Source organism: Zea mays, chromosome 1 (assembly GCF_902167145.1).
Source record: "Zea mays cultivar B73 chromosome 1, Zm-B73-REFERENCE-NAM-5.0, whole genome shotgun sequence".
Lineage (NCBI taxonomy): Eukaryota > Viridiplantae > Streptophyta > Magnoliopsida > Poales > Poaceae > Zea > Zea mays.
The window spans coordinates 185,317,592-185,343,634 of NC_050096.1; the positions used below are offsets into that span (position 1 = coordinate 185,317,592).

The following is a 26,043-nucleotide window of genomic DNA, read 5'->3' on the forward strand; positions in this document are numbered from 1 at the left end:
GAAGGGAGGAGGCCTTCAGATTTTCTGAGATGACCAGGGGCTTCGGAGGAAGATACTACCCGAGGCATGTCCGTTCCATTCACAGCACTCAGAATGATGATAAGGGGAGTCAGCAAAACAGGCCGCAGTGCTCCTCACAGGCTTCGGGGCAACAACAAACTTCCTTTCGGCCACCAGCTCCAAGAGGCAGAGGCGCCAGGGGCTTCGGCGGAAGATTCGGAGATCAGCCAAGGAGACTGTTTTGCCTATTCTGTGGAGAGGGCAAGGGCCACACCACTAGGACGTGCCATGTTACAATCCAGAAGCAAAAGGAACTAGCCGAAGCTGCATCTCAACAAGCTCAGTCGAAGCAGGTTATGCATACTGCTTCGTTTCATCCGCCTTATGTCCCACAATACATAGACAACCACCCTGCGGCTTCTGTAGCTTCGGCAAGTCAACCTCAAGCTTCCTGGCAGCAGCTTCCGCCTCCACCTCCATTGCAGCAAGGTCAACAGCCAGAAGGGAGTCAATACGCTCCACAGCAGAGGGACTTCAGAGAACAGTCCGAAGCTCGCACAGTCAACAGCACTGTGCCAGAGTCGAAGCACATTTATTGACATATCCTACCTTTGATAGCAGTCTTTTCTATTCAGTTTTATTTTCTGTGAAGCAAAAAACATTGATAGTTTCCATGTAATAATTTCGTTGTTTCCACGAGAAAAATTTATTTGATTCACAGGCCTAAGTTGCCGAAGCCTAAAATTTCTTCCGTTACCAAGAAGGACCTTCGGACTAAAAATCCTTCGGAGTAACAAAAAGTCGTTCTAAGGAACGCAGAGTAAGTTTATAAAGTCACAAAAAGTCGTTCCAAAGGGAGCGCAGCGTAAGTTTTCTGCTCAGAAGTCGTTCCTAAAGGAATGCAGAGCCTACAGCGAAAAATCAACGCTGATACCGTCTAAGTAAAAGACGAAGAAGCTCCTAAGGGAGGCTTACAGCGAAAAGTCAACGCTGATACCGTCTAAGTAAAAGACGAAGAAGCTCCTAAGGGAGGCTTACAGCGAAAAGTCAACGCTGATGCCGTCTAAGTAAAAGACGAAGAAGCTCCAAAGACGTTCCTAAGGGAATGCAGAGCTTACGAATATATTTTATGTGTATCTTCGGAACAAATGTCACATGCATAACATAACATCATCACATCATTTTGCATAGCATAAGCATCATACATCATATCGCATTTGGCAAGAGAAGGGGACACTCTCAACCTTCGAAGGGATGCTTTGAAAAAGTGACATTGAAATTGTATAGCTTCGGAATACAGTTTCGGGGAATATTTTCACGAAACATGGGCGAACTTTATCAGATCAATATCAAAGTTGCATAGCTTCGGAAAATAGCTTCGGAAAATGTTTTCACGAGGCATCGATGTCATTCATCAGAATAATTTTGACGAAGGCTATCTTCTTCACGACGCATGAAAAGAAGGGAAGGTGTTTTTTCGCCGAAGGCTCAAAAGTGGTATGTATTTAAAGTTTCATGCATCATAAAGAATTCAATAATGAAAAGAGACTTGTATATTACATTCAAATGTACAAAGTGTTGCATAGATTACACTTTAAATGTTTTTTTCCAAATAGCACCTAATCTTCCCTCAATACTGCTTCGGCGGCTTCATTCAGAAGTTGGTCAACAACCTTGTCCATGATAGTTTCAGCCATTTGATTAATTTCTTCATCCCCTTTTGTGTGGGGGTCGGCAGATCGTCCAACAGTTTCTGAGCGAAGAGAACACTTCTTCAGTACTTTTACAAATCATGAGCAAAGTTTAAAATGAAAATTACAACGCAACAAGAACGACTAGTTGGTACCTAACTGTCCTTCGGGCTCCCTACTCCTTTCGGCAGCGTCTGCTACTCTTCTAGCATCGTGAATGCCTTTTTCGCTTCTTTCAATGATCTCTCGCGCCATTCCTCGGCCGCCGTCGTTCCAGATATCAGTAAAAAATTTGCCACCAACCACGCTCGCTTCGGCCGAGGGGTCCTTGATGTCTTCGGTAGATAAGGTAGCTTCGGATTGAGCTAAAAATTTTACATGTTCGCAACCTTTCTTCTCTAAGACGGAAGCAATTCCTCTGGCGCCCGAAAAAGCACATATGTCGCCACGACTGTTCAGAATCTCTTCGAAGGCCTCTGCTTCGTGGCTAATCCATTCCAGCGGACCTTCGGGATTGCCTCGAGAGAAATTCTCTTCGCTGGAAAAGGCGCCTACGCTGGCGAAGCTGGATTTAATTTTATTCACACATTCTACAGATTTGACATAGCATTTCCCCTGAGATGTGCGAAGCTCCTTAACTTTTGATTCCAATTTGTTGACCATAAAATCACTAAGTTCTCGTTTCGTTTCCTCAAGCGCGCGCTCCTCTTTAGCTCTAGCCAGCTGTTTCTGAAGATCTTTAATCTCGCGTTTTTGAGCTTCGGCCTGGGCCTTTGAAGCAGCTTCGTCTTTTTTCACTTTATCTACCAGTGTAAGTAGAATTTTATCTTTTTCCAAAGCTTCGTTTCTCAGTTTGATAACTTCGGAGCGTAAATTATTAAACGCAATTTCATAACTTTCATCTTCGGCGCTCTTTTGCGCTCTTAACGCGTTGCTTAGGATCAGGCCCTATATGAAAAAAGAATTCATATAAGAAAAAAGGAATGAGTTGCGTAAAAAAAAATAGGGGGTTTTTTCTCAAGTGTTTAATTCCCGTACCTTCAGGCTGTTGTACGCGAGGCTGTCTGCGAGATCCTCTTTCGTCATGGCACTTAACCCAGCTTCAAGCTTCGGAAAGCCTATGCTTCTCGCCATCTCTCGGCAGACGGATAGCTCTTTGTTATCAGGCAGGCAGTATAAGAAGTCATCTTCATTTGTTCCATTGAATATTACTGCCCCCTTCGGATATTTCAGCTCCTTTGCATAATGGTTGGCCTCATGAGTTTCTTCCTCAGATAGCTTTTTCCCCGAAGCATGTCGTATGATGTAATCATGCATGCCGGTAGGTGCTTCGGGGATGACGGTGTCCGTTTCTTCAACTAATATTGGTTCCGGAATTTTTACTGCTTCGGCTTCAAAAGGATGTTCTTTGAAGGGCTCTGAAGGCCCAGCTTCAGCTTCAGCTTGTTGAGCCGAAGCTTCAGTAGAAGCTTCAGCAACTTCAACACTCTTTTTTGGAATTGTGCTTGAAGACTTAATTGTCTCCAAGACGTCTAGTACATTTACCATTCTTTTCCTTTTCGGGGTCACTGATGGCCCCTTTTGGTTTTTTGCTGTCCCAATGATTGCTGTAGGACTCAAAACTTCTGATGTTTTGGAGCCCTCAGTTGCTTCTCTTACCTCCTCAATTTTTTCTGTGAGCGGCGCTTCGGTTTTCTCTTTTGTTTCTGACAACAAAATGTTTGATTGTTCTGATTCTATCTTCGGTGGCACTTCGGCCGTTTCTGCGATCTCTGGCAACAAGGCTGGCTCGATTAGTTTTTCAGCTTCGGTGGCTGAAGAAGTTTTCCCGGTAAACTCCGACACCGAAGCTGGTTCAATATAACGCGGCCGTTGCGTAAGAACCTTTATCTTTTTCCTTTTCGGTTCTGGCTCGCTAGGAGCAGCTGCAGCTTCTTCTTTTGCAGAGATTGTGTTTTTTCTCTTCTGCCTTCGAATGGGATAGCAGTAATCAGGGTAGACAAACCCAATGGCATCAAATACCCGATTCAGTCTCTTCTTTTTTCGGCCTCCGAAGGCTGCTGACATTGCGTTATCTTCAGCCTTCGAGTAGGTCCCGAGTAGCTCATCACTTAAATTGTCAATGCTTTTCAACCACTCATCATCTGGCTCAATAAATTTATCTCCAAATTTGAAGGTGTACTTCAGTCTCACAAGCTCACCTTCGTCGGCCTCTTTTATGGTTTCTTGTGGCATTTCCCATTTCTCAGCAAGCGGCCACACCCTGAAGGCGATATGTTCTTGTACTAAGTCCCTTGTTCCTATAAAAGAGCAGACAACGCCGAAGGCTCTTTGGCACTCTTCGGCGGCTTCGTTCATTTCAACCTTCGGCCTCCGAAGGCCGAAGCTTTGCCAAATAGGACGCATAATTATACCTTTGATGTCTTCTCGTGCTGATAAGTCATTCTTCACATAAAACCATTCTGTCATCCAATCCCCGGGCCATCTCTTCCGAAAGGTTGGTACGGGACAGCTTGCCCCGGACCGAGAAACGAAGCTGTAGCAGCCAAAGTTGTTATGGTACTGTTCTTTGCCCCAAGGCTTTGTTTCATATAATAATTCATGAACATTACAAAAGCTTCTTGCGTCAGGCTCCAGACCTTGACTCCTCGCGGCCCACACGAAGATATTTAGCCTTATAATTGCCTCGGGAGTAAGTTGATGAAGATAGACTTCGAAGATTTTCAACACCTCCACGACGAAGCTGCTCAAGGGGAATCGCAATCCAGCTTTCAAAAAGCTTCGGTACACCACAACTTCATTTTCTTCAGGGTGTGGACAAGTTTTTTCCCCTTCGTCCGCCCTCACAATGGACAGATCCCGGAAATACCTTCCTCTCATATTAACAAGATGATTCTCTTTGATAGTTGATTTACCATAAACTGAATGGCTTGGTCGCCAGGGGCGATCTTCGGAGTCTTCGCCACCGCTGTCCATATCATAACTTTCACTGTCACCAGTATCTTCAGACAGCCCCTCCAGAATTTCCTTGGTAATCTTTTCTGTGTTGGACTTCGACATCGCTATAAGAAACCCTAGGTTCTTCTCTTCATCAAGACTCAGCTTCATCTCAGCAGCAGCCTTCTTAGCAGCTTCAGACATCTTCGGAAGCGCTAAAAAACTGTTTCTAAAAGCCGAAGCTTCAAAGCTAAAAACTTAGCAGATCACAGTGCACAAGAGCTAAAAAATGAGTGAGCAGGAGTGGTTGGCCAGAAAGCGTGCAAAATAAGTTTGCGGTATGGCCGTATTTATACGCTTGATGCGTTGAAAGTTGAAAGACCCCACTTGTCATTGAATGTTGCTATTCTAGCAAAGGGAAGGTGTTTTTTCGGACCTTCGGCATAAAGCCTTCGTTCATATCGCAATCTGAATTTATTATTTCAAACAAATTAATATTGCGAGGGGCTACTGTTGGGGGCCTTCGGCTTCCGAAGGTCCTCAAAAACATGATTTAACAATGTTTCTGGAGTATAATGTGTGAACAGGTATCTTCGGACTTGAATCAGAAAGGGAGAAGCTCAAAAGATACGAAGGTTGACACAGTGCCGAAGCTGTGAAGCAGGAAAGCTTCGGCATGTTCGCAGAAAGGGGAACCGACTTAAAGATGAAAAGGCCATTTAGACCTCGATAGAATGCTATAGAATTATCACCAAATGTAAAGGGCATGTATGTAATTTTGTACGGGTTGTACCCCGTGCCTATAAATAGGTGAACAGTACCCCCGTACTGTTCACGCGGACTTGGCATTTGCTTTTGCGTCGCACTTGTATTTTCATTTCCTTCCAAGCCGAAGGTACCTTTATAATTCAATATTGTTTCTATTCCTTTATGATGAGTTAATAAAGTTAAATGAATAATGTTATGCGATTATTCACGCTATCTTTTATGTTTCATATGCTTCGTCTTTTACTAATGTATATTATAGTGATGAAGGTTAATCCTTCATGACCTTCGTCCGGGAATCGTTATATCCTAAGGGAAATAATGCTTCGAAGGACGAAGGATCTTAATGTTTAACATTTTCTGTGTTGCCTTGTTCTTAACTCATAGCATTTGAGAACAAGTCCCCAACACGGACTAAATTGACTGCTCAATCTGTAGAGTGTGTATTCCTTGGATACAGTCCTGAACACAAAGGCTATCGTTGTTATGATCCATCTACTCGTCGTATTCGAATTTCTAGAGATGTGAGTTTCAATGAAAATCGCCCCTTCTTTCACAACCAATCTACTCACTCCACCTATTATCCCACAGAATCTACTTCTTTCATGTGTCTTCCTTCCATTCCTGCATCTGAACCATCATCTTCTACATCCACATCTGATGTTCTCATTCCCATAACACCACCTTCCACCTCCACGCCATCCACCTCTTACTCTTCCAAACCACCTATCATCCAAACCTACATTCGTCGTTCCCGCTCTATTCCTACGGCTGGTCCTGATACTGATCCTGTACCCGATTCTTGTACTAACAATAATGAGTTTAATGATGTTTTTAATCAGGGATACCGTCTCCGTGACCGTGGTACCATTGAAGCTCCAGATCGCTATGGTTTTCCACGGGCTGGTGTGGCAATTGTTGAACCCACTACATATCAGGAAGCTTCTGGGATTCTTGAGTGGCAGCTAGCTATGATTGATGAATTGGCTGCTCTTGAACGCACTGGTACATGGGATATTGTTCCTTTACCCTCGCATGTTGTTCCTATCACATGTAAATGGGTCTTCAAAGTTAAGACAAAATCAGATGGTTCCATTGAGAGGTATAAAGCTCGTCTTGTGGCCCGTGGTTTTCAACAGACTCAAGGACTTGATTATGATGAGACTTTTGCACCTGTTGCGCATATGACTACTGTTCGAACCTTGATTGCAGTTGCAGCCTCATCTTCTTGGACTATATCCCAGATGGATGTCAAGAATGCTTTTCTTAATGGCAATCTACAAGAAGAAGTTTATATGCATCCTCCTCCAAGGGTTGATACTCCCTTAGGGCATGTTTGTCGTCTTCGTCGTGCATTGTATGGGCTGAAACAAGCTCCTCGTGCTTGGTTTGAGCGATTCATCTCTGTCATCGCAGCTGCTGGTTTTTCTTCTAGTGAACATGATCCTGCCTTGTTTGTTCATGTCTCTCCAAAAGGTCGTACCTTACTACTATTATATGTGGATGATATGCTGATTACAGGTGACAACTCAGAACATATTTCTCATGTCAAGCAACATCTTAGTAAGGAATTTCAGATGTCTGACTTGGGACCGCTTAGCTATTTCTTGGGCATTGAAGTTCAGCAGACTCAAAAAGGCTTTTATCTGTCTCAGTCGAAATATATACAAGATCTTCTTGATCGCTCTGGACTTACTGATACACGCACTGTTGCAACACCGATGGATATTCATTTAAAACTTCGTCCGAAGGATGGGACCCCACTAGCAGATCCAACTCAGTATCGTCATATTGTGGGTAGTCTTGTTTATCTCACTATCACCAGACCTGATATTGCTCATGTTGTCCATATGTTGAGCCAATTTGTATCAACACCTACTTCAGTTCATTATGGTCATTTGCTTCGTGTGCTTCGGTATTTACGTGGAACAAGATCCAGATGTTTACTTTATGCTTCAGATAGCCCACTTCAGCTTCATGCATATTCAGATGCTACTTGGGCAAGTGATCCTGTTGACCGTTGTTCTACTACAGGTTACTGTATTCTCCTTGGGTCATCTCCCATTGCATGGAAATCCAAGAAGCAAGCGGCCATATCTCGTTCTAGTGCTGAAGCCGAACTTCGGGCACTTGCTACTACCACTGCTGAAATTATTTGGTTGCGCTGGCTCTTGGCTGATCTTGGTCTCTTGTGACACTTCTACACCTCTGTTATGTGATAACTTGAGCGCTATACAGATTGCTCATGATCCAGTGAAGCATGAACTTACTAAACACATAGGTGTTGATGCATCCTTTACTCGATCCCATTGTCAGCAGAAGACTATTGATCTTCAATATGTGCCCTCAGAATATCAATTGGCAGATTTCTTCACCAAAGCACAAACAAGAGCACAACATCAGTTTCACTTGATCAAACTCAGCTTCAGATCCTCCATTTCCACCTTGAGTTTGAGGAGGGGTATTAAGACCCATTAGGCCCAGGTCTACTGGCTATATATATTACCTACAGCCCTTAGGGACCGATTATCAATTATCAATCCCAAGGTTAGTAACATAGAAGAAGCTCGACACATTGTTCGTCGCGTCTGGAAGCAGCTATATGCTGAAAATAATGAAATGAGCACATAAATTTCTTGCTTGATAGAAATCTGTATGCACACACATATGCTTCATCGTATATGCATACCAGTCTTGTATGTCAATTGTTATCTGATTCATTTGGTATTAACAGCATTAACAAGGACTTCAACACCCAAAGACAGATCCACACTATTATGTCCTCAAATAGTTTAGAATTCCACATAGAAGATTAAACCGCAGGTACAGAGTTCTCATGTTCCTGTCATAGCAGCTTATGGCCCTACAAATCTAGCCTAACCAGGTTAAATGGAGAGGCTGTCAGTTGCCATGCCAAATATAACAAGGCTAAGTACATCATATTCATGCGGCAGTTAAAAAAAGAAAATACAACAAGGCTAAGTACCTTAGTGGTTGTACATGAAGCGTAATAGAGACCACTGCAATCCAGTTTATCTGACCACCTGGTAAAAATATTCACTTGCAGCCATAACAAAATCTGATTCAAAGCAACGGCCTACAGCTACTACCTTGGTAGAATAATCTATCGCCTCAGGTTTCAGATTTACAAGACAACAAGAGTTATAAACAAAACAATGGATTTAGTGGACCAATTTTAATTGTATGGTAAGCATAACGGCATCCCTCCTGATTACCTCAATGACCTTTTAAAAATATCAAAGAACATTGTCTCGCTATCAAGATCTAGCATTGCTAAATGCTGCATGGATGCATAGACTATTAAACATTGTGTCATGGAACAATTATCAGAAATAGCCTGGTAAATAATGGTAGGCATCTTTCACAAATTAACTATGCGTGTAGTGTGGTACCGGACTTACCAGAATCACTATGTTAAACAAACCAAGTGAAATCAAATTAATATTGATTTAGTATTGTCAAAAGAGAGCTAACAACATGTGTCATATGTATTTTGTACCGTCTTTAGATACCCACCTGTACCTGTTCCCATCAAGTTAGTTGTTTCTTTCTTATGTTCTTCTATTAGTATGGCCATGATAAGTTGCAATTGGGTACATCCGGATTTGGCGAATCCAAAATTCTGATCCATGTTGTTTCTCCCCAACAGAACACTCTTGTGTATAGAAGCAGTGGAAGATGATGCCCTACCAATCAGAAGGTGAAACATGTAACCTAGGTCGAAACAAGCGGTGGAAGATGATGCACACGAGACCCAATCGAACACGACGAGGGACGGGAAGGACAAGGACGACGAAGCGTAACTGGAGCCCAAGGGGAGGCGGCGCCAGAGCATGAGGAGGTGGCGGAGGCGGTGGAGCAAGCGGCAGCGATGGGGCGGTGGAAAGCAGCTCGATTTCGAACCGTGAAGCAAAATCTGAAATCACATCGGGGGACATGGATCTTTACCTCTCTGGCAGCTTGACCTCCGCCTTGCGCTTGACAGGGTTCCGCCCAGCCTCGGTGGCTCGATGCCAATGTTGAGCTCTCGTTCAACGGACATGAGGTCATCCGTCGCCACCGTCGCCGCCTCAGCCTACGCCGCCGGCTACGGCCGTGCGCTTTCAGCGTCTCCTCCAACTTCTCCGGCGTCGGGATCAGCTTCACGTCCGTCGCTAGCTCCTCTATGGGCTTCTTCGGCGTCCGAATTTCGTCCAACAGAGCGGCAACCTCCCTCGTCCTGTGCCACAGCGCTGTGGCCATCCTTGTAATGGCCTTCTTGAGCGATGGGGTGGCGTCCAGCTCGTTCTTGAGAAGGGGCAGCTCGTTCTTGAGAAGGGGCGGCTCACGACATTGTCACCGGTTCTGGCCTTGGGAAGTCAAAGAATAGACGAGCAGATTGGACGGAGGATGGAAGGATCTGGGGAAGAAGAGAATGGGCCGTAGCTACAGCCTGGGAGGAAGACGCATAGTTTTCCCTTCTTTACCGCACTTTCGGCTCGTCTGGAAGGCTTCTTCGGCGTCCGAATTTCGTCCAACAGAGCGGCAACCTCCCTCGTCCTGTGCCACAGCGCTGTGGCCATCCTTGTAATGGCCTTCTTGAGCGATGGGGTGGCGTCCAGCTCGTTCTTGAGAAGGGGCGGCTCACGACATTGTCACCGGTTCTGGCCTTGGGAAGTCAAAGAATAGACGAGCAGATTGGACGGAGGATGGAAGGATCTGGGAAAGAAGAGAATGGGCCGTAGCTACAGCCTGGGAGGAAGACGCATAGTTTTCCCTTCTTTACCGCACTTTCGGCTCGTCTGGAAGCATCGCAGAGGTCGATTAGTAGTGCAGGCAGGGAGGTTTCACCGAACCGTTGAAGCGTGATCCGACGGCTGATGAATCGAAGGGCGACGTGGATGGTCTCATCGAGGCCGTTTTGAACCGCGTTTCATATATAGGAAATTAGAATCAGTGACTAGAGAATTTAATACTCCATTGATCTGCATAAGATCAAAACAGGTCAAAAAGGAAAAATAGAAGGCAGCTAACATATCTCCTAAAGTAATAAAATACAGCAAAAGTTGAGTTTTCACCATAACTATAGTATGGTAATGCTTGTTCCAGAACAGAATGCACGGAACATTCTCAACAAAGTCCTCTTGCAGCGAAACCAAGCTGTAGCATTGGCACATGGTTAGTTAAAATATTAACCAATGGCAAACAACAAATAGTTTCCAAACAAAAAAGACTGCACATAGAAAAAGGAAAACTAGGTATTTTACCCAATGGGAGTAAGTTGAGGTCCCCTTAGAAAATTCTTGATCTCCTCCGCTAAAAACATTGAACAAAATCAATAAGAGTGATGAAAAAGGTTGTGCAATGTGTAGCTGAAAAATAAAACTAACCATGTGGAAAACCAGGTTCATTAGAAGCCAACGTAAGACTTTCAAATGATACTTCGGGTCCGGTCAACAAATCCTAATAATTAGTATCATGAACGACATCATATAAGATGCTTGCGCACTGAATTCGAAAATTTGCACTAACGACATAATCAATGCTCATGATAAACTTGCTTACCCTAGCAGCAATCCAACCATGTCGAAGGTTGAGATCTAAGCAATCCAGAAGCAACCACTCTGGAGTCATTGTAAAACCATCCGTTCTGCAATGTCAAAATTGCAAATATCAGAACGTCAGCAGCCAGCGCAAACAACAAAGCAAAGAGAAAACCAGTTTATAAAGCTAGAACTACAATCACCTGGTGAAGATAACATCCATATCAAACCCTCCGGCCAGACTCTTCACCACATTCAATATCTGACTTTTTCTTTCATCAGAATAGTCCTATTGGAATAAATATATCCACAATCTTAGGCTGAAGGCCATGAAGGCAACCGAAATCAAGTTTGCAAGAGTTGCAAACCTGCATTTTCACACTTCCTCCAAGAAGAGCGAGGACAAGGCCAAGTAGATACTCCATTGACACCACAGTTTCATGTGGTTCAAAAGAGATGTCCCCCCTGAGAATAGAACATTGCATGTGGTAAAAAAAACATAATAAATCCAAATCATGAGGAAATTAAATAAAAAAATTGAAAGTAAAGTCAATTTCACTTATAGACTGCAATAAGGGCGCATGGGCCATCATTTATCTGGTGGATAACATGGGTAGATAGTCCAAGAAAATTGATAGGCCTAGCATTCAAGTTGATATGCCTGCCCTGCAAGAAATAGGTTTGAGGGGCAGCATTCCCATCATCTTTCTCCTCGGTCTCCTCATCATCTCTGTCCTCGTTACTATCCTCTTCTTTCCCATCATCTTTATCCTTGGTATCCTCATCATCTTTGTCCTTGTTACTATCCTTCTCTTTCTTCTTCAGATCCATCTTCTCTTTTATCCTTTTCTTTCTTTCAGTTTTCGTCAGTGGCTAAATCAAATGCATTTTCATTGAGTTAGCAAAACATGCCTAAAAATCAAATAGAGCAAGAACTTATAGTAGCACTTCAACATTCTGCTCTTACCAGTACTGATTGAATCTTAGAATCTGTAGGCACAAAGTTACAATCAACAAAAACTCCATCACCATTTGCCTAATAAACCATGCAAAAAAACAATTAGCATATTATAGTCACATGCAACATAAAAAATCAACTAGCATGTCCGACAAAAGGAGGTGTGCCGCAAACTGGTGCCGACAAGCTTGACCAACGTCCGGTCATGCCCAACGGGACTTTGTGCAGCAAACTGTTACCCGCCAGAAAGCCCGATGGCGTCGGCTAGGTCAGTGTCGGGCATGTCCAACGAGACCATGCGCAAGAAACTGTTGTCCGACAAACATACCCGACAGCGTCGGATATGTAGAACCAGTGTATTAGTTTCCCCCTGTTTACTATTTGCCTAATTAACCATGCAAAAGAAAAACAGCTAGCATATTATAGTTACATTCAACATAAAAAGATCAACTAACATACCTGTGTTAACCTTTCCCACACAGCATCGGTTTCAGTTCTCAACAAGGACAAATCGTTCAGCAACACATATATTTTGTCTTCAAACTATAAAATAGAAGAAATATATTAGGAGCAAATATTCACTCACTTTATGACCGGAATGGTCAATATCTCAGAACAAATCAATAGCTCACCTTAGATATTGTAATTAAGTTTTCATTCCAGATCAGGACAGTAGGTTGTAACGCTCTGAGGTCATTATGTAAGGAAGAGAATCTGCACCCAATAATATAAACAGAGTTTTAAAAGCAACAAAAGAGGTAACACTTGAACATATATAAACTTCCATTTACCCATATCGGGTTAGCTGAGGGCCCTGCAAAAATGTTGAAATTGTTGCACCTAAAAATAGTGAACAAAGAAACGAAGTATCGGGAACTTGCAAATATAGTTTTGTGCAGAAAAATTGAACACTTGTGTTGTCGAGATTTACAAGAAGTAGAATCAAGTTCTTTTTCTGATCCAGTTTTAGAGAATGCAAGCGCTGAATAGAACATATCATCTTCATATCGACCATGCTTTTGAGGCCCTGAATTTGTCTTGGGTCGAATTGATTCATAGATAGCAAGATTATACGAAAGTTTGGAGTAGGAGCTTCCACGTATTGAGGAGTCCAACTCAGCATCCTAATGAAATATCAAAGTATCAGCCTTGAAATACCCCAATAAAGATATCAAAGCTTACAGAAATGCAGATGCCTTGAATCAACTAATATTTAAATAAGCCTATGTATAATGGGTACCTGGGGATCTACCAACCAGCCATGGCGTAGAGGGACACCAAGAAAACCAAACAGTGCAGTTTCAAAGGTCTTCTCTAAGCCACAAGAGCTGAAAAATGGACATCATAAACATTATACTCTGAGAAGGGCAATCGCACATACTCACAATTAAATCAGTATCACAATTACCTAGAAAATGTCACATCAAAGTATAAGCTGCATGTAAGCTTCGGCAATACACCAAGAACTTGTTTATTGAACTCTGATAGTTCCAAGTTCTGTTCCAACTGCAGTATAAGTGGACAGTAGCTTAGCTTTTGAGTTAATGGACATTCATTTTCAAAACACTTGCATATATACAGTTGCATGCCTGCATTTGTGTATTGCCACACAAAAGAGGCCTCTGGAAAAGATGGATGAGATGGCTCTCCAACACTTTCTTGATATCTAAATCGAGGGTTATTTTCTCTCCAAGCAGGAGAACGTTGCCTGCAGTGGCACAGGAACAAGAAGTGAATGAACTCTGTCCTAGGCATTTCCAATAAGCTCCATGAAGTGAGGGTGAAACCTTTTTTTGAGAGGGCAAATACACTACAAATGATATTCAATGCCGATCTATTAACTTGTTTGGTTGTACACACGCATGTAAAAGTAAGTAAACAACGCAAATTCCGGGTAACCGGCCAAGCCACTAAAGTAGATATACAGAGAAGAAAAAAAAACTAAAAATGCAACCACATTGACTTACATATTGCTACTAGGGAGCACCGTGTATCCTTTTCCTTGAGGATAATGGGTGTGCGCCGACCAAGAAATTCGATAACCCTTGTCGGATACCACACAACAGCAGGGACATTTTTGTTCCTTTTCTTCTTTTTCCCCATATCAAACGGCTGTTCCTGATTCCGCAACTGCGGAGGACGGTGCAGAGTTGGCAAAACATTATTCAAATGAAACAATGAATATCCACAATATCCAAGAGGCACAAAAAATTATGCTAATTTCCTTGTCAAAGAACACAGACAAATCTCTACTACTAATTATGTTAGTAGTGTAGGCGTGCACACCCTCACGTTCTGCCGTCCGCATCTTGCACCCGCGCCCCGCCCCGCCCCGCAAGCCGCGGCTTCCATCCTCTGCCCTCCTTCCATCTTTCCATCCTCCGCGGATCCCCCATCCTCGCGGATCTCAGCGCTCCCTCCGCGCCCGCCCGTCGCATCCCGCAGCCGCCCCGCATACCCCCGTCCGCCGCCAGATGCGGATCCCGCCGCTTCCAGCATCCAGCCAAGCCCGCGAGCCGCACGCCGCTCCCGCTCCCGCTCCGAGCGCCTCAGCCCATGTCAGGCGGCGTCGGCCCGACGGCGGGGGAGGCATCACGCTGCCATCCATGGGCGTGCCCGCACCACCACTACCACCTCTTCTCCATCAAGCAGCTCAGGGGCCTCAGCCTTGGCCTCGACCCGGATCTCCCCTCAGCCGCAGCCCCCTCCTCCGCCTCCAGTCCCCGCCCATCTAAAAACCCTAGCAATCGCGCCTCCACCCCTACCCGAATCCTAATCCAGGTTCGATCCCCCGGTGGCGAGGACACCCAGCGCCGATTCGTCCCCGCAAATCGACCGGACAAGCTCCTCCTTGCCATGGGTGAGTCCGACCTCGAGGCTGCTCCTTGTACTACTCCGCTTCGCCGCCTTCCGCTCGGTTGCCTAGAAGGGTATCCACTTCTCTGCTGCCTCTTGCTTGCTGCGCCCGCGTGACCAAGCCGGTGGCCTACCTCCGCTTTGGCCATGCGCCATTAGTGTTGAGCCCCTGACTCTTCCCATCGTCTATTGTTTGTTGAGCAGCTAGCTTCACAATGGCCCACTGACCTCCACTCCACGGACCTGGCTCCACACGACCTCACTTCCGCCCCTGTTGGCTGCCAAGGGCCAGGCTGTAGCTCCACCGCCCATTGCCCGCTGTTGAGTGCGTGGGACATCACCCTAGCAAGCTACTATGTCCACTGTCCAGAACGGGGACATCACCCTAGCAAGTTGTTCGATGCAATGCTGATCAGAAATTCTTGTCATGGAACACAATGCTTACTGGCTACTGCCATAGCCAGGTGATGGTGGATCCATGGATGCAAGGGATGTGTTTGAACGAATGCTAGAATACAACCTGGTTTCTTGGACAGGCTTCATGCCTAAGAGAATACAACAACAATGAATTCATCTTCTTATTTCTTCTATTAAGGTATTCCTCAATGTCTTCAATTATATTTCTTTTGGCGGGCCTTTGTGATTGATGCGCCCAGCAGTTATGAAATAAAGAAACTTCATGGTTTATTGGTTTAGTGCTGGCAGACTTATGTCATCCTAATCTCCTCTCTGGATGCTTGTGGGTTACATTAGTTGTTGCTCTGCTGAATAATGACCAGTGGAATTAATGGGGGTGAGTCAAGTGCTGTTGGTCTGGGATCAGATTCTAAATGTGGGAGAAAGCTTTAGCCTTTAGCAGTGGTCATCCCAACCCCACAACTAGCTACCAATAGGCACATGTTTGGATCTTTTTTCTCAATCGATCACACATACCTTCCTCAGCTCGGTATCTATAGTCCATGTTTTTTTATTTCAGTACCGAAGTGGCTGTCCACGGTGCACAAGGAATGGCTTGGTGGGAGATGCATGCATCACCCACCGAGCGTATACCAAGCAAAAGTTTGGACCGACAGAATTATGGATGGTGTGGACACATTGAGGGGTGGAATCATGCTAGCTAGCTGGCTGCCGCCGCTCGATTATATAGCCCATGAAAGTGAGGAGCATATATACGGGGTGCAGTGATTGGGACCAGGTTCTGCAGACACCATGCACGAGCCTGGTCAGATGCACTAAAAGATAGATTTGGACCTGGTGGTTTAAATAAAGTTTGTCAAAGTCATCTACGTAATGGTCCATTTTCTCTACTACTCCTTAAGAAAGGAGCGTAGGCGTCCACACCAGGTGTTCTGCCTCCACCCTGACATCCTCCGCTCGCTTCGATCCCGGATGGTGGTCGCGCCTCCGCCTCCCAAGATTTTCGCGCCGCACCTCCACCATTTTCGCCGCCGCACTCGCGACACCACCTCCCAGGGAGGATCCACACCTTCTTGCCCCCGCCACCGCCTCTCGCCCGCGACCTCTTGCACCACGCGCCAGCCCGCACTTCCACCATTTTCGCCGCCGCGCATGCCGCACCCTTCCATCCTTGCCTCTGTCGTCCTCGACGACCACGCCCGCGGCCACGAATCTCGCCTATGACAAAGCAAGGATCGAGCTCCCGCCTTCCAACCTCAGCAGCTCTTTCCATCGTCACGTATACATTGACGTCTCCTTCCATCCACGCCAAAAGAGACGGCCTTCAATCCCGTGACCACTGCCCCTGCTCCCGCCCTCCATCCCTCCTCCATCTCGTGCTGCTCCTTCGGACTTCGGATCCCATCGCCCCGCTCGCCTCGACTCCACCTCTACCTCCTTGGTGGGAGAGAGAGAGAGAGAGGGAGAGAGAGAACCAGACCACCAGCAAGCATGAGGCAGAGGAGGAGCATGGCGTGGATTCTGCGGACGTGAAATCTTGTTCCTTCTGTGACTTAATATGTTATTATCTTGTTCCTTCTGTGAAGTTCCTTGAGACAAAATAGCACTGTGCTTTAATATTCTTTTTTTGTTAGAATTAGTAATCTTGAGTTTGTACGCAGATTTTTCTGCACCATAGACTGTAGTGAATGTCCTAGATCGCCTAAAGCCCCAGATGATTTTTAACTCCAAATGAATGTTTGTCGTTTTGTCTAAGCACTTGTCCCAGTTTGCCAAAGCCCCAGATGACTTTTAAATCTAGATGATTTGTTGTTATTTTGTCTCATCTCTAGATCTACAGCCTATTATGCAAAAAAGATGAATCTACGTACAAGCTAGAAGAGGTAATAAAACAGCAACACCCTCAGTTCATCTCACATACCAACCAAAAGAATTTTGGTAAGCCCAACTAACGTGAAAAAATGGCTTCACAACTTCATCGTGAACATGCATTTTTCTTGACAAGAATTTATGTTTTGCCAAATGCTACCAGCTCGGATGGTATTCTTGTTTACTCCTAACACACTTTATTCTTCATGATTTTTTGGTGCTATATTATATATGAAATCAGAACTTTTTAAACTCAAAGCAGTTTGTGTGGTTGTTAGTGTTGCAAGTATTTTGTTATTCCTGTTTTGGACCATTTTTCTACCATTTTGCATGTAAGTTGTAACTCCTGTGAACACAGAAATACTCAAGAATTTGTGATGTTTTCACTGCCCCTTTTGATAATCAAGTCATGGATTAGTTTAGCACATCACTCATTTTTTCTGCTTTGTTTGAAATTGTTTGGGTTCCTCCTCCCCAACTTTCAGAATTACCTATTTCTATTGTATGTTTGATAATTTGCACTTCCACTCCATCCACAATTTTGGTTAATTCAGTTAATATGAGTTTATAACTGGGAATGTCATTCAGTAGTATAATTTACAAAATGAAGAACTATTTATCAAGATGAGCGGTAACATGTGTAATTGAAGGTCAAATGCTCTGCAACACAAATGCCTGGGGAGCTGCTGGTTGGTTCCAGGACACAATAAATATAGTTAGAAAATTTATCTAGGTACTTGAGGTAACAATCATGTGTAGTGGCTGATGGTACCTGGTGTCTAACTTATTTCCATCCCTAGACCAATGCATCTTGTGTTGTGCATACTTCTTTAAGACTTACAAGCATAAAGCTATAGAACATTTTTTGATTTTGTGAGGAGATCAGCTCTATCGTATGGATTACATGAAGCTTGCGCAGGTTAGTGGTCCTAAGAACAGAACAACAGAGAAAAGAAACTTTAGTGCAACTCTAGAAGTAAGGGTCCATCAATAGTTATCAATTTGTCTTTGGAATCATTTTTTATCTTTGTCAGAGTTTCAGCATGGTTAATTTCGTCCTTGTTTTTACTAAATGTAGGTACTAAACATCATCAGAAGCATATGTGCTCTCAATGACGCCAATTGTACAGTATGGTTTGATTTCATGTACGGAGCTCTACATGTTGCATTCTATTGAATTTAGAGAGCTTAGGATTATTCCATAACCACGTCGGTTTTAGAACTTACATGGGGAGACCGGGATGAACCGTATTTGATTTAAATCCTGACACTATTCTTGGAGTCGATGTACTTTACGACTCAACAAGTGAGTTACCATTCTACTCTACCGTGTCCAATCCATTATTGTTATTTAATTCTTGAATGTAGATGATCATTTTGTATCTTGTCCATTTTTACTGATTACCTACCTATTCTATTAGGCGTCTGACATACTGTTGCTTCTGTTTTGGCAAGATTTCAGTGACCTATTCGAGACGGTGACCTTTCTTCCTAAAAGATTTTTTGGGGCAATTTTCATAACCACAAGTTTTATATGCCACTACTTCGCAAGATTTTTTAATTAACAACAGAACACTAGGCAGCTGTAGACAATATATATTGTCCATTTGTCCTCATGTTTCCAAAATTTTTATAATTTATGGTTTCTTTTTGTATCCAGTTTGAACTGGAACATTTTATTTACCAGATACTACTACTGCTTTTAATCAAACTGAAACTCTAACAAGTACATATCAGGTTATCTTGTTTTGACGAAGTCCTATATGAATCTCCAGGTACTAATTTGACAGTTTGCCTGTGGTACTAATAGAGTGATCGTCTATTGAATACATTTTAGATGAATAGCTAATCATAAATTGGGTACTAAATGACATACAAAGATGAATAACTAATCATCAATTGGGTACTAAATGACATACAAAATTCACACACTTCTTTTTTGTACTGTGTAGCTTGCCTACACCGAGGAGTACATTGATGGGCAATTCTATGGAAACCTTAGAGAGATCCTGATCAGGTAATGTTTCTTGTTCTTTTCTTTCTAACTTATGTCATGTAAGAAGATCCTTGGACCCTATGAGCCATTTCACAACAATTGTGATTCAAGTTGATGTTTGAAATGGTTTTCCTGATTTCTGAAAAATATAGTACCCATGGATTACACTATTGCAGCAGACTGAAAATTGACCTTGTATTTACAGACGATCGTACAACCGACTTAATTTACTCGCATTTGGTTGACAACTTATACATCGCAATGTTTTATTGTATATTATAGGTTTTTAGTGCATCCTTCTCTTCCATAGATGTACTATTTTCAGCAGTATATACACATCATTTCTACAATCATAGATCATATTGATGTTTATCTTTTTTCAGTATCTGTTTTTGTAATACTTTTTTTTTGAAAAAGGAGCAGTAGGGAGAGTCATAGATCACAACCCTCTTTTACCTGTGCTTCACCCAATGAGGCATGTTTGCTGGAGCTACTGCTGCAACCTTCTGTAGTATTTTACTTCAATTGCTGCAGCTACACAACACATACATAACGAGGAAATGTTGAATCGGTGTTTGGGATTTGAGAAATCGAGTATTATTTTATATTTGCTTTTACTTCAATTGCTGCAGCTACACAACACATATTTGACAATAGATTTTCACCTTGCTACAACATATTTTTAGCTACAATATATCATATTCAGTAGTAGGAGACTCCATTTCTTCAAGTGCTTGAATTGTTATATGTATGGCATGGTCTCAATTCGTATGGTGTTTCAGGAGTTGGAGAAACGGAGAGAAGAACTTGAGGCATTGTTACTTGCTGAACGGTCGGAGTTGGTCTGAAGGCTGACCACCGTGATCTAACAGTTTCTCTTCTGTTGTAGATAAATGCTTTCTTTCTTCTTTTTCTAATGATAGCATACTGCTTGGTCATGGCCCTGAGTCATTCATCCAGAAGTCACTTGATTGAAGTGTACCTTCTTTAGTTTCTGTGAGTATGGATCCTTTGTTATGTTTATACCAAGTTAACAGATTCTAAATTGTCTCTACTCTACATATTGATGTGGCTTTGCATTCACGAGATTCTAAACTTATTATCTCTATTCTACATGTTGATGTTGCTTTGCAGTCACTTGTGTCTCACATTTGACGTTTTGCGTTATAGTGATATTTTGCATCGGATCCACTTTTCTTAATTATTACCGATACAGAATCGCATATGTTTCTGTTGTTAACACCATGCTTTTTACGGACAGGGATTGCAGCTTCCCTCTTGGTTTCAGCTGAATTGTGGGCTTCTTGGTTTCAGAGCATTGTATTGATTCATCGTCTGGGGCTGTAAGATTGCAACATGAGTTTGATGTAGCACCCTGACCTGTGTCGTCTAATCCTGTCGTGTATGCATAAATGCATTGCTGAATAACTCACCTGATTTTTGCACTTAATGTCTCTTCTGCTGTGGTAACTCAGTCCTTGAGCCATAATTATGATTATGTTTTCCTGTATACTCCCTCTGTCGAAAATTAAAATTCGTTTTAGTTAATTACTAGGTTCATACAATACTTAAAGTATGTGTTTTATATATATTTATTTAGGTTTATCTTCATCCATTTGAATATGGACATAAAAAACAAGAGCAAAAATGACTACTATTTTGAGACAGAGTAAGTATGTTTTACCTAATGATTACTGGGTGCTAGAATTGTTCCCATTTTCTTTTAAGAGGAACATTGTTGAAATGAATAACATGTAAAAATTCTTTATTTTCTTATATAAGGTTCTTCTATTGGACCATTTCCAATGCTGATGATTACATGGGTTATATTGTTGTGCATATTAGTGTGGAACAAATAAATAATTCTTGGATTAACATTCAATTAGCTAGCTTCCTTCTGGATGCCAAAATGGCGAGAAGCTATTATTAGAGATTTCACACCTGTAGTAAATTATAAAATTGTCTATATGTTTATCCATTTTTATTAGCTTTCTCGAAGTTCATGTTATTGGTTACTGTATGTAGAGGGGGGAAGAGCTGCTTGCGTACTGGTGGAAAGAGGATCATTGGTTGAAAGCGATGTTTCTACATATGAGGTCTGTAATTAAGGTTGAGGAAGAGTTGGTTGGGGTTCCTGTGAAAGGTGGACTATATGAGGTCTGTAATTACTTTTTTGTTATGCTCTATCATTACTTGAATGAATCATGTATGTATCACTGGCAAGAAACTTCAGCACATACTTGATGGGTGATGGGGAAACACTTTTGGGAATTCTAATTTTGTTCTGCTTTCTGCAGATTAGGGATACCAGTGCACTTGTACGTTTAAGGCCAACGTGGGAGGATCTTTGCAGCTACTTAATTGCCAGAGGCCGCAAACGTTTTGAAGTCTGCGTGTACAATAGCTGAAAGAGACCATCTTTAGAAATGTGGAGATTGCTTGATCCAGGTTTAAGATTGATTAATTCTGTTCAACTTCATGATCGGATGGTGTGCGTAAAATTTGGTTTGTAATTCGTCTTGTTTTTTTAACAAAGTACAAAAGAGCATAACTTAATTTGACCTTATAAATGTTGTGATATTCAGAAGCGGGCAAACTATAATCGTTGTGTACTAATGTTTTATTAAATAATTTGTGTTCTGTCGCAACGTACGGACACCCTACTATGATATATAGAAGTCTGCATGGTATTGATGGTTGCAATGTAATGATGAAATAACTAAATTAAAATAACAAAATTTATGTATGATTTCGATCACAAATTGATTACGAAACCTTTTTACATAACAATATAACACACATTTGAACATATGTTATCGTGTATTATATGTTCCCGTTGCAACGCACGGGCATTTACCTAGTATGAAAGATGACAATACTTCATGCCTATAATAAATGCTATATCGTATTTTAGTTTCAAATAAGGGAATACAGCTCAAAGACAAACTTGAAACACAGGTACATCGATATGATCTTATAGCCCAAGAGTGAAATTTTGTCCTAGATGGGTTCTTGTTTCATGTGTTTCCTTAAAGTATGCACAACGACTTCTTCACACTGAACTTCATAATTAATTATTAAAAACGCTTTAATAATGAATTTTAACTATACAAACTTCAGTGGATCACCTTGAAACCAATATTACCTCTGCTTTAGTCTTTTTGTAGATCATCACTTCATCTTTGACTATTCTGTCGATTATTTCTCTTTCAAGCTCGGTACATAAATCAGGTTCATTTAGAAGAATTGCATCAACAACACTGTTCAAGGAAAAAAAATCATTTGAGTACAAGCTCACATGCAGTAATCATAGATGGCATGTATTCTTTCTATATACCCACTGTGAGTATGTTTAACCTACTCGGAATAGAAGTTGCATGACAGGCTGGCAAGAACTAACCCAGTCATAGAATCAATATCCTGAGCAGGTTTCATCTTGAATGTTATTTTTACTTTCAGTAAAGAAGTGCACAGCAAAAGATAGAAGTGGTAACTGCACACTGTGAGATGACAGCATGCAGCAACTCCAACCATAAGTAGCCTAACATACAATTCTTGGCAAGATAACTGTTGTAGGAAAGACAAAGCAGAAACACAATACAGCAGGGTGCAAAATGACATATATGCAGCAACACCAAGCATAAGTAGTTTCAAGGTGTTCCTGGCAAGATACTTCTGGAGGAAAGACAAAGCGAAAACTCAATACAGCAGGGAGCAAAAATACAAAATTTGCTAACGACGACTCATACTGAAAATCATGAAGACTGACAGGTGACCTAACTGGATGCTCTGTTATTTGCACCGGTGCATTGAAGAAGACATCCTGCCATACAAAGGTTTTTATTGAAATTCAAAGTTTATAATGCGTGAGAATACATTATCCAAAAATATGACTTGTAAACAGGGAAAACTGTTTTTGTACAAATACATGTAAAATAAAGCACAGATTCAAATAAAAGTGATTGTTCTTACATGTCGTAATCCTCTTCATTTATCTTAAGTACTTGATAGCCATACTTCACAGCCTGTTTATCAGCACACTTCAGGAAATACTCGCGACCTTCATTTCCTAACCCTGGTATTCATAAAGATGAAAGCCAATTTTAACACAATAAGAACAATGTAATGACAAAAAAATGTATTCATGTAATAAGTCATCCAACAATCAGATTGGTCTGATTGTTCCTTGAAAATGACCAATAATTGTACTCGTGCTCATGACAAACCCATACATTGATGTCGTAACTATATTAACATTCGTGACCAACAGAAACATAACGCTCTAACCAAGTTGAGAACCGGGTGCATTAGTAACAGCGATCATTCTCATGTGATCTGCGACTAGGCGGTATGCCGTATCAACTCCATCTGTATCAGCAGCACCAACCTTACCTGTGTAATCCTTGAAACCTTTACCAGTACGCTTCATATTATTAAATGTCATTGACCATGGAAATCAATAATATTACACAGCCAGCTATTGTAATTTGAAGTGGACACGGAAAACTTACCCAGTAGACTTGACGAATTACATAAGCGTATACATCTAAGTCATAGTGGCTTTCTTTCTTTTGAAGAATGGCAGCTAAACATTCAAGATTAATCCCTGTTAAGACATGCTTAGCTTGGAAAGGCTCCAAGACGCCATCTGCTTGCCGATCGAACTAAAAATGAAGGAAAGATATGAGTAAAGCAGAGACATTGTGTAGCAATAGAACTTAACAGCTGAGAAGTTTCGCATGCAAAAGATCTTAAAAGAACAGAAAACCAACCTCAACAAACACAAGACGGCATATCTCGACAAGCTTGCCATCCGTTATGTTCCTTACGGAATCAACACCATCATTGTTGTCCGAACAATCAAGGAAAAAACCAATACATGGCCCACAAGGACCAGTTTCACCGGGCATCCAAAAATCAACCTATTGAAGCACTCAGTCGATAAATGTCCACATAAATTCAAAGCAAAATTGATAAGACATAACAAGTACCTTGGACATGGAAGGCAAGATTCTTTCTGCTCCTATATATTTCTGCAAGGTATTTCTTGACTCGTCGTCCGAACTCAAACAAGAGGACATATCACCACTAAAGTATGAGGCATATATTCTAGACTGAGGTAACTTGTATTTCTGCATATTGAAGAATGAGCCATCAATAGGTAATGAGAAGGTGGCCTTAAATAGAACATCAGAACAATACTGTACACTAATTTTTCCATGCAGTAGCTTAATGGAGCAACTCACGTGCGGACACACAAAGGAACTTTTAAGCATGTCTTAACGCTGCTCCCTCGAATTGCAGAGGTGTGTCATCTTTTAAGCAGGTTTCCATCATATCAAATAAAAAGTTGACCCTGGAGCTAACACTAAGTTTGAAATGATCCATAGACTGTGTTACAATTCTTACTTCATAAACTATACCCAAGCCTTTCACTACTGACACAACTTATAAAACAAGAATACACAGAAACAATGGGGAAGCATAAGTTGTTTCGCTGTTACCTCGGTGAGAAGACTGAATAACAAGCCGATAGCTTCCTCCTTGAAATAGTACCCATGAGACCAACTCCCAAGGATCTCCGTGAATCGATGGAAAGTAGCGTCAATTCTGAAGCGGTCAATCAAATCTTCGTCACCACTTGCAATAATGCACCTCAGCGAAAAGCAGGTGCGATGCCTCTCTCTGCCACCAAGGGTCCCCTTGAACCGGTGCAAACATGTATGAAGAAGGGGCACCTTCGGATCATCAACAAATTATACAAGGAATCCTGGTTTCAAAGAAAAGTAAAATGGGGATATGGCGAAATCGGTAGACGCTACGGACTTGATTGTATTGAGCCTTGGTATGGAAACCTGCTAAGTGGTAACTTCCAAATTCAGAGAAACCCTGGAATGAAAAATGGGCAATCCTGAGCCAAATCCCTTTTTTGAAAAACAAGTGTTCTCAAACTAGAACGGGGATCACTGGGGTAGATGGCAACCTCACGTGCTGATTTTCCCCGAAATAGGAGAAAAATGCCTCACGAACATTCTCCACCGACCATTCCATCCACCATGATAATGTAGCCATCAATATGGACTAGAGAACAGCAAAAAAAAAGGATGCAGATGAAGCACCAAACAACGTGTCAACGAAAATCAATCTGCAGTCTGGAACTCGAAGGTGGGGATGTAGAGAAGAGGGCGGCGCGGGCTGACCTGTGAGTCCGGAGCACCAACAGTCGAGAACGGATCACGGACGGCGAGCGTGGGCGGCTAGGAGGCACGGCTTCCGGACCGGCAGCAGTTTGAAGGGGGTATCTCCAACGCTACAGACCCAAATCGAAGACCCAAACACCCGATTGGGTGGCCGTGCAGCCAAAGGGACATCACCGAGAAGTGCCGATCTCCAACCGAAGGCCAAAAATGGAGATCAGGCCGGAGCGTCGACCGGGATCTCGAGCGGTGGACCTGTGGCGGCGAGGCACGGCCGCGGCAGAGCAAGGCGGGGAGCGACGACAGCGGGGAGTAGACGCCCTCCTCGACAACCTCGAAGACGCCAGGAAAGCGCTTGAGGAGCGCGATGAGAAGATTTTTGTCCAATATGCAGAGCTTTTATTTTTCCTAAAAGGCATCCTCAATACATTTGCAGCATCATCAGGTCTCAGAGTGAACTATAGCAAATCAAGCATCTATCCAATTAACGTTAACTCTGAAAAAATGGAGATTCCCTTAAAAACGTTCAATTGTCAGATCAGATCAATGTCATTCACCTACCTTGGTCTACCTTTAGGTCTTTCAAAGCCAGGACTTCATCATTTTCTTCCCCTGATACACAGAATCGAAAGGAGATTAACTTGTTCCTCTAAATTCTTATCTCAAGCTGGACGACTGTAGTTGGTAAACTCAGTTTTTTCAGCATTGCCAACCTTCTTTATATGTACACTCAAGATTCCAGCTTCTATCATCAAACAGATTGACATTTACAAAAAACATTGCCTTTAGAGAGGAAATGACACAAACTAAAAAA

General features: G+C 42.5%; 1 protein-coding gene across 28 annotated transcripts in view; it reads right to left on the reverse strand.

The window, feature by feature from the left end:
• LOC103641258 (ubiquitin carboxyl-terminal hydrolase MINDY-2) overlaps positions 1-25,694 on the reverse strand; it is a 64,537-nt gene extending 38,843 nt beyond the window's left edge. For 10 of the 28 annotated variants that reach the window (XM_020546572.3, XM_020546565.3, XM_020546567.3 and 7 more), the window contains exons 1-25: positions 25,233-25,692; positions 25,016-25,113; positions 24,537-24,921; positions 24,024-24,164; positions 23,805-23,954; positions 23,544-23,696; positions 23,005-23,107; positions 22,394-22,855; positions 22,178-22,292; positions 13,862-14,024; positions 13,484-13,602; positions 13,303-13,400; positions 13,135-13,222; positions 12,826-13,018; positions 12,686-12,734; positions 12,527-12,608; positions 12,354-12,437; positions 11,904-11,972; positions 11,496-11,809; positions 11,305-11,401; positions 11,140-11,225; positions 10,959-11,043; positions 10,784-10,856; positions 10,661-10,709; positions 10,472-10,553 (exon numbers count right to left, since the gene is read on the reverse strand). In XM_020546572.3, coding sequence (XP_020402161.1) covers positions 10,472-10,553; positions 10,661-10,709; positions 10,784-10,856; positions 10,959-11,043; positions 11,140-11,225; positions 11,305-11,401; positions 11,496-11,809; positions 11,904-11,972; positions 12,354-12,437; positions 12,527-12,608; positions 12,686-12,734; positions 12,826-13,018; positions 13,135-13,222; positions 13,303-13,400; positions 13,484-13,602; positions 13,862-14,024; positions 22,178-22,292; positions 22,394-22,674 — 2,127 coding nt within the window. In that variant the 5' untranslated portion in view covers positions 22,675-22,855; positions 23,005-23,107; positions 23,544-23,696; ... (3 more) ...; positions 25,016-25,113; positions 25,233-25,692. Of the gene's footprint in view, positions 1-8,555; positions 10,554-10,660; positions 10,710-10,783; positions 10,857-10,958; positions 11,044-11,139; positions 11,226-11,304; positions 11,402-11,495; positions 11,810-11,903; positions 11,973-12,353; positions 12,438-12,526; positions 12,609-12,685; positions 12,735-12,825; positions 13,019-13,134; positions 13,223-13,302; positions 13,401-13,483; positions 13,603-13,861; positions 14,025-22,177; positions 22,293-22,393; positions 22,856-23,004; positions 23,108-23,543; positions 23,697-23,804; positions 23,955-24,023; positions 24,165-24,536; positions 25,114-25,232 lie in introns of those variants that run through there. The other 18 variants (XM_035964169.1, XM_035964166.1, XM_035964168.1 and 15 more) reach the window with 11 other exon arrangements.
• Positions 25,695-26,043: the final 349 nt, after the last annotated feature.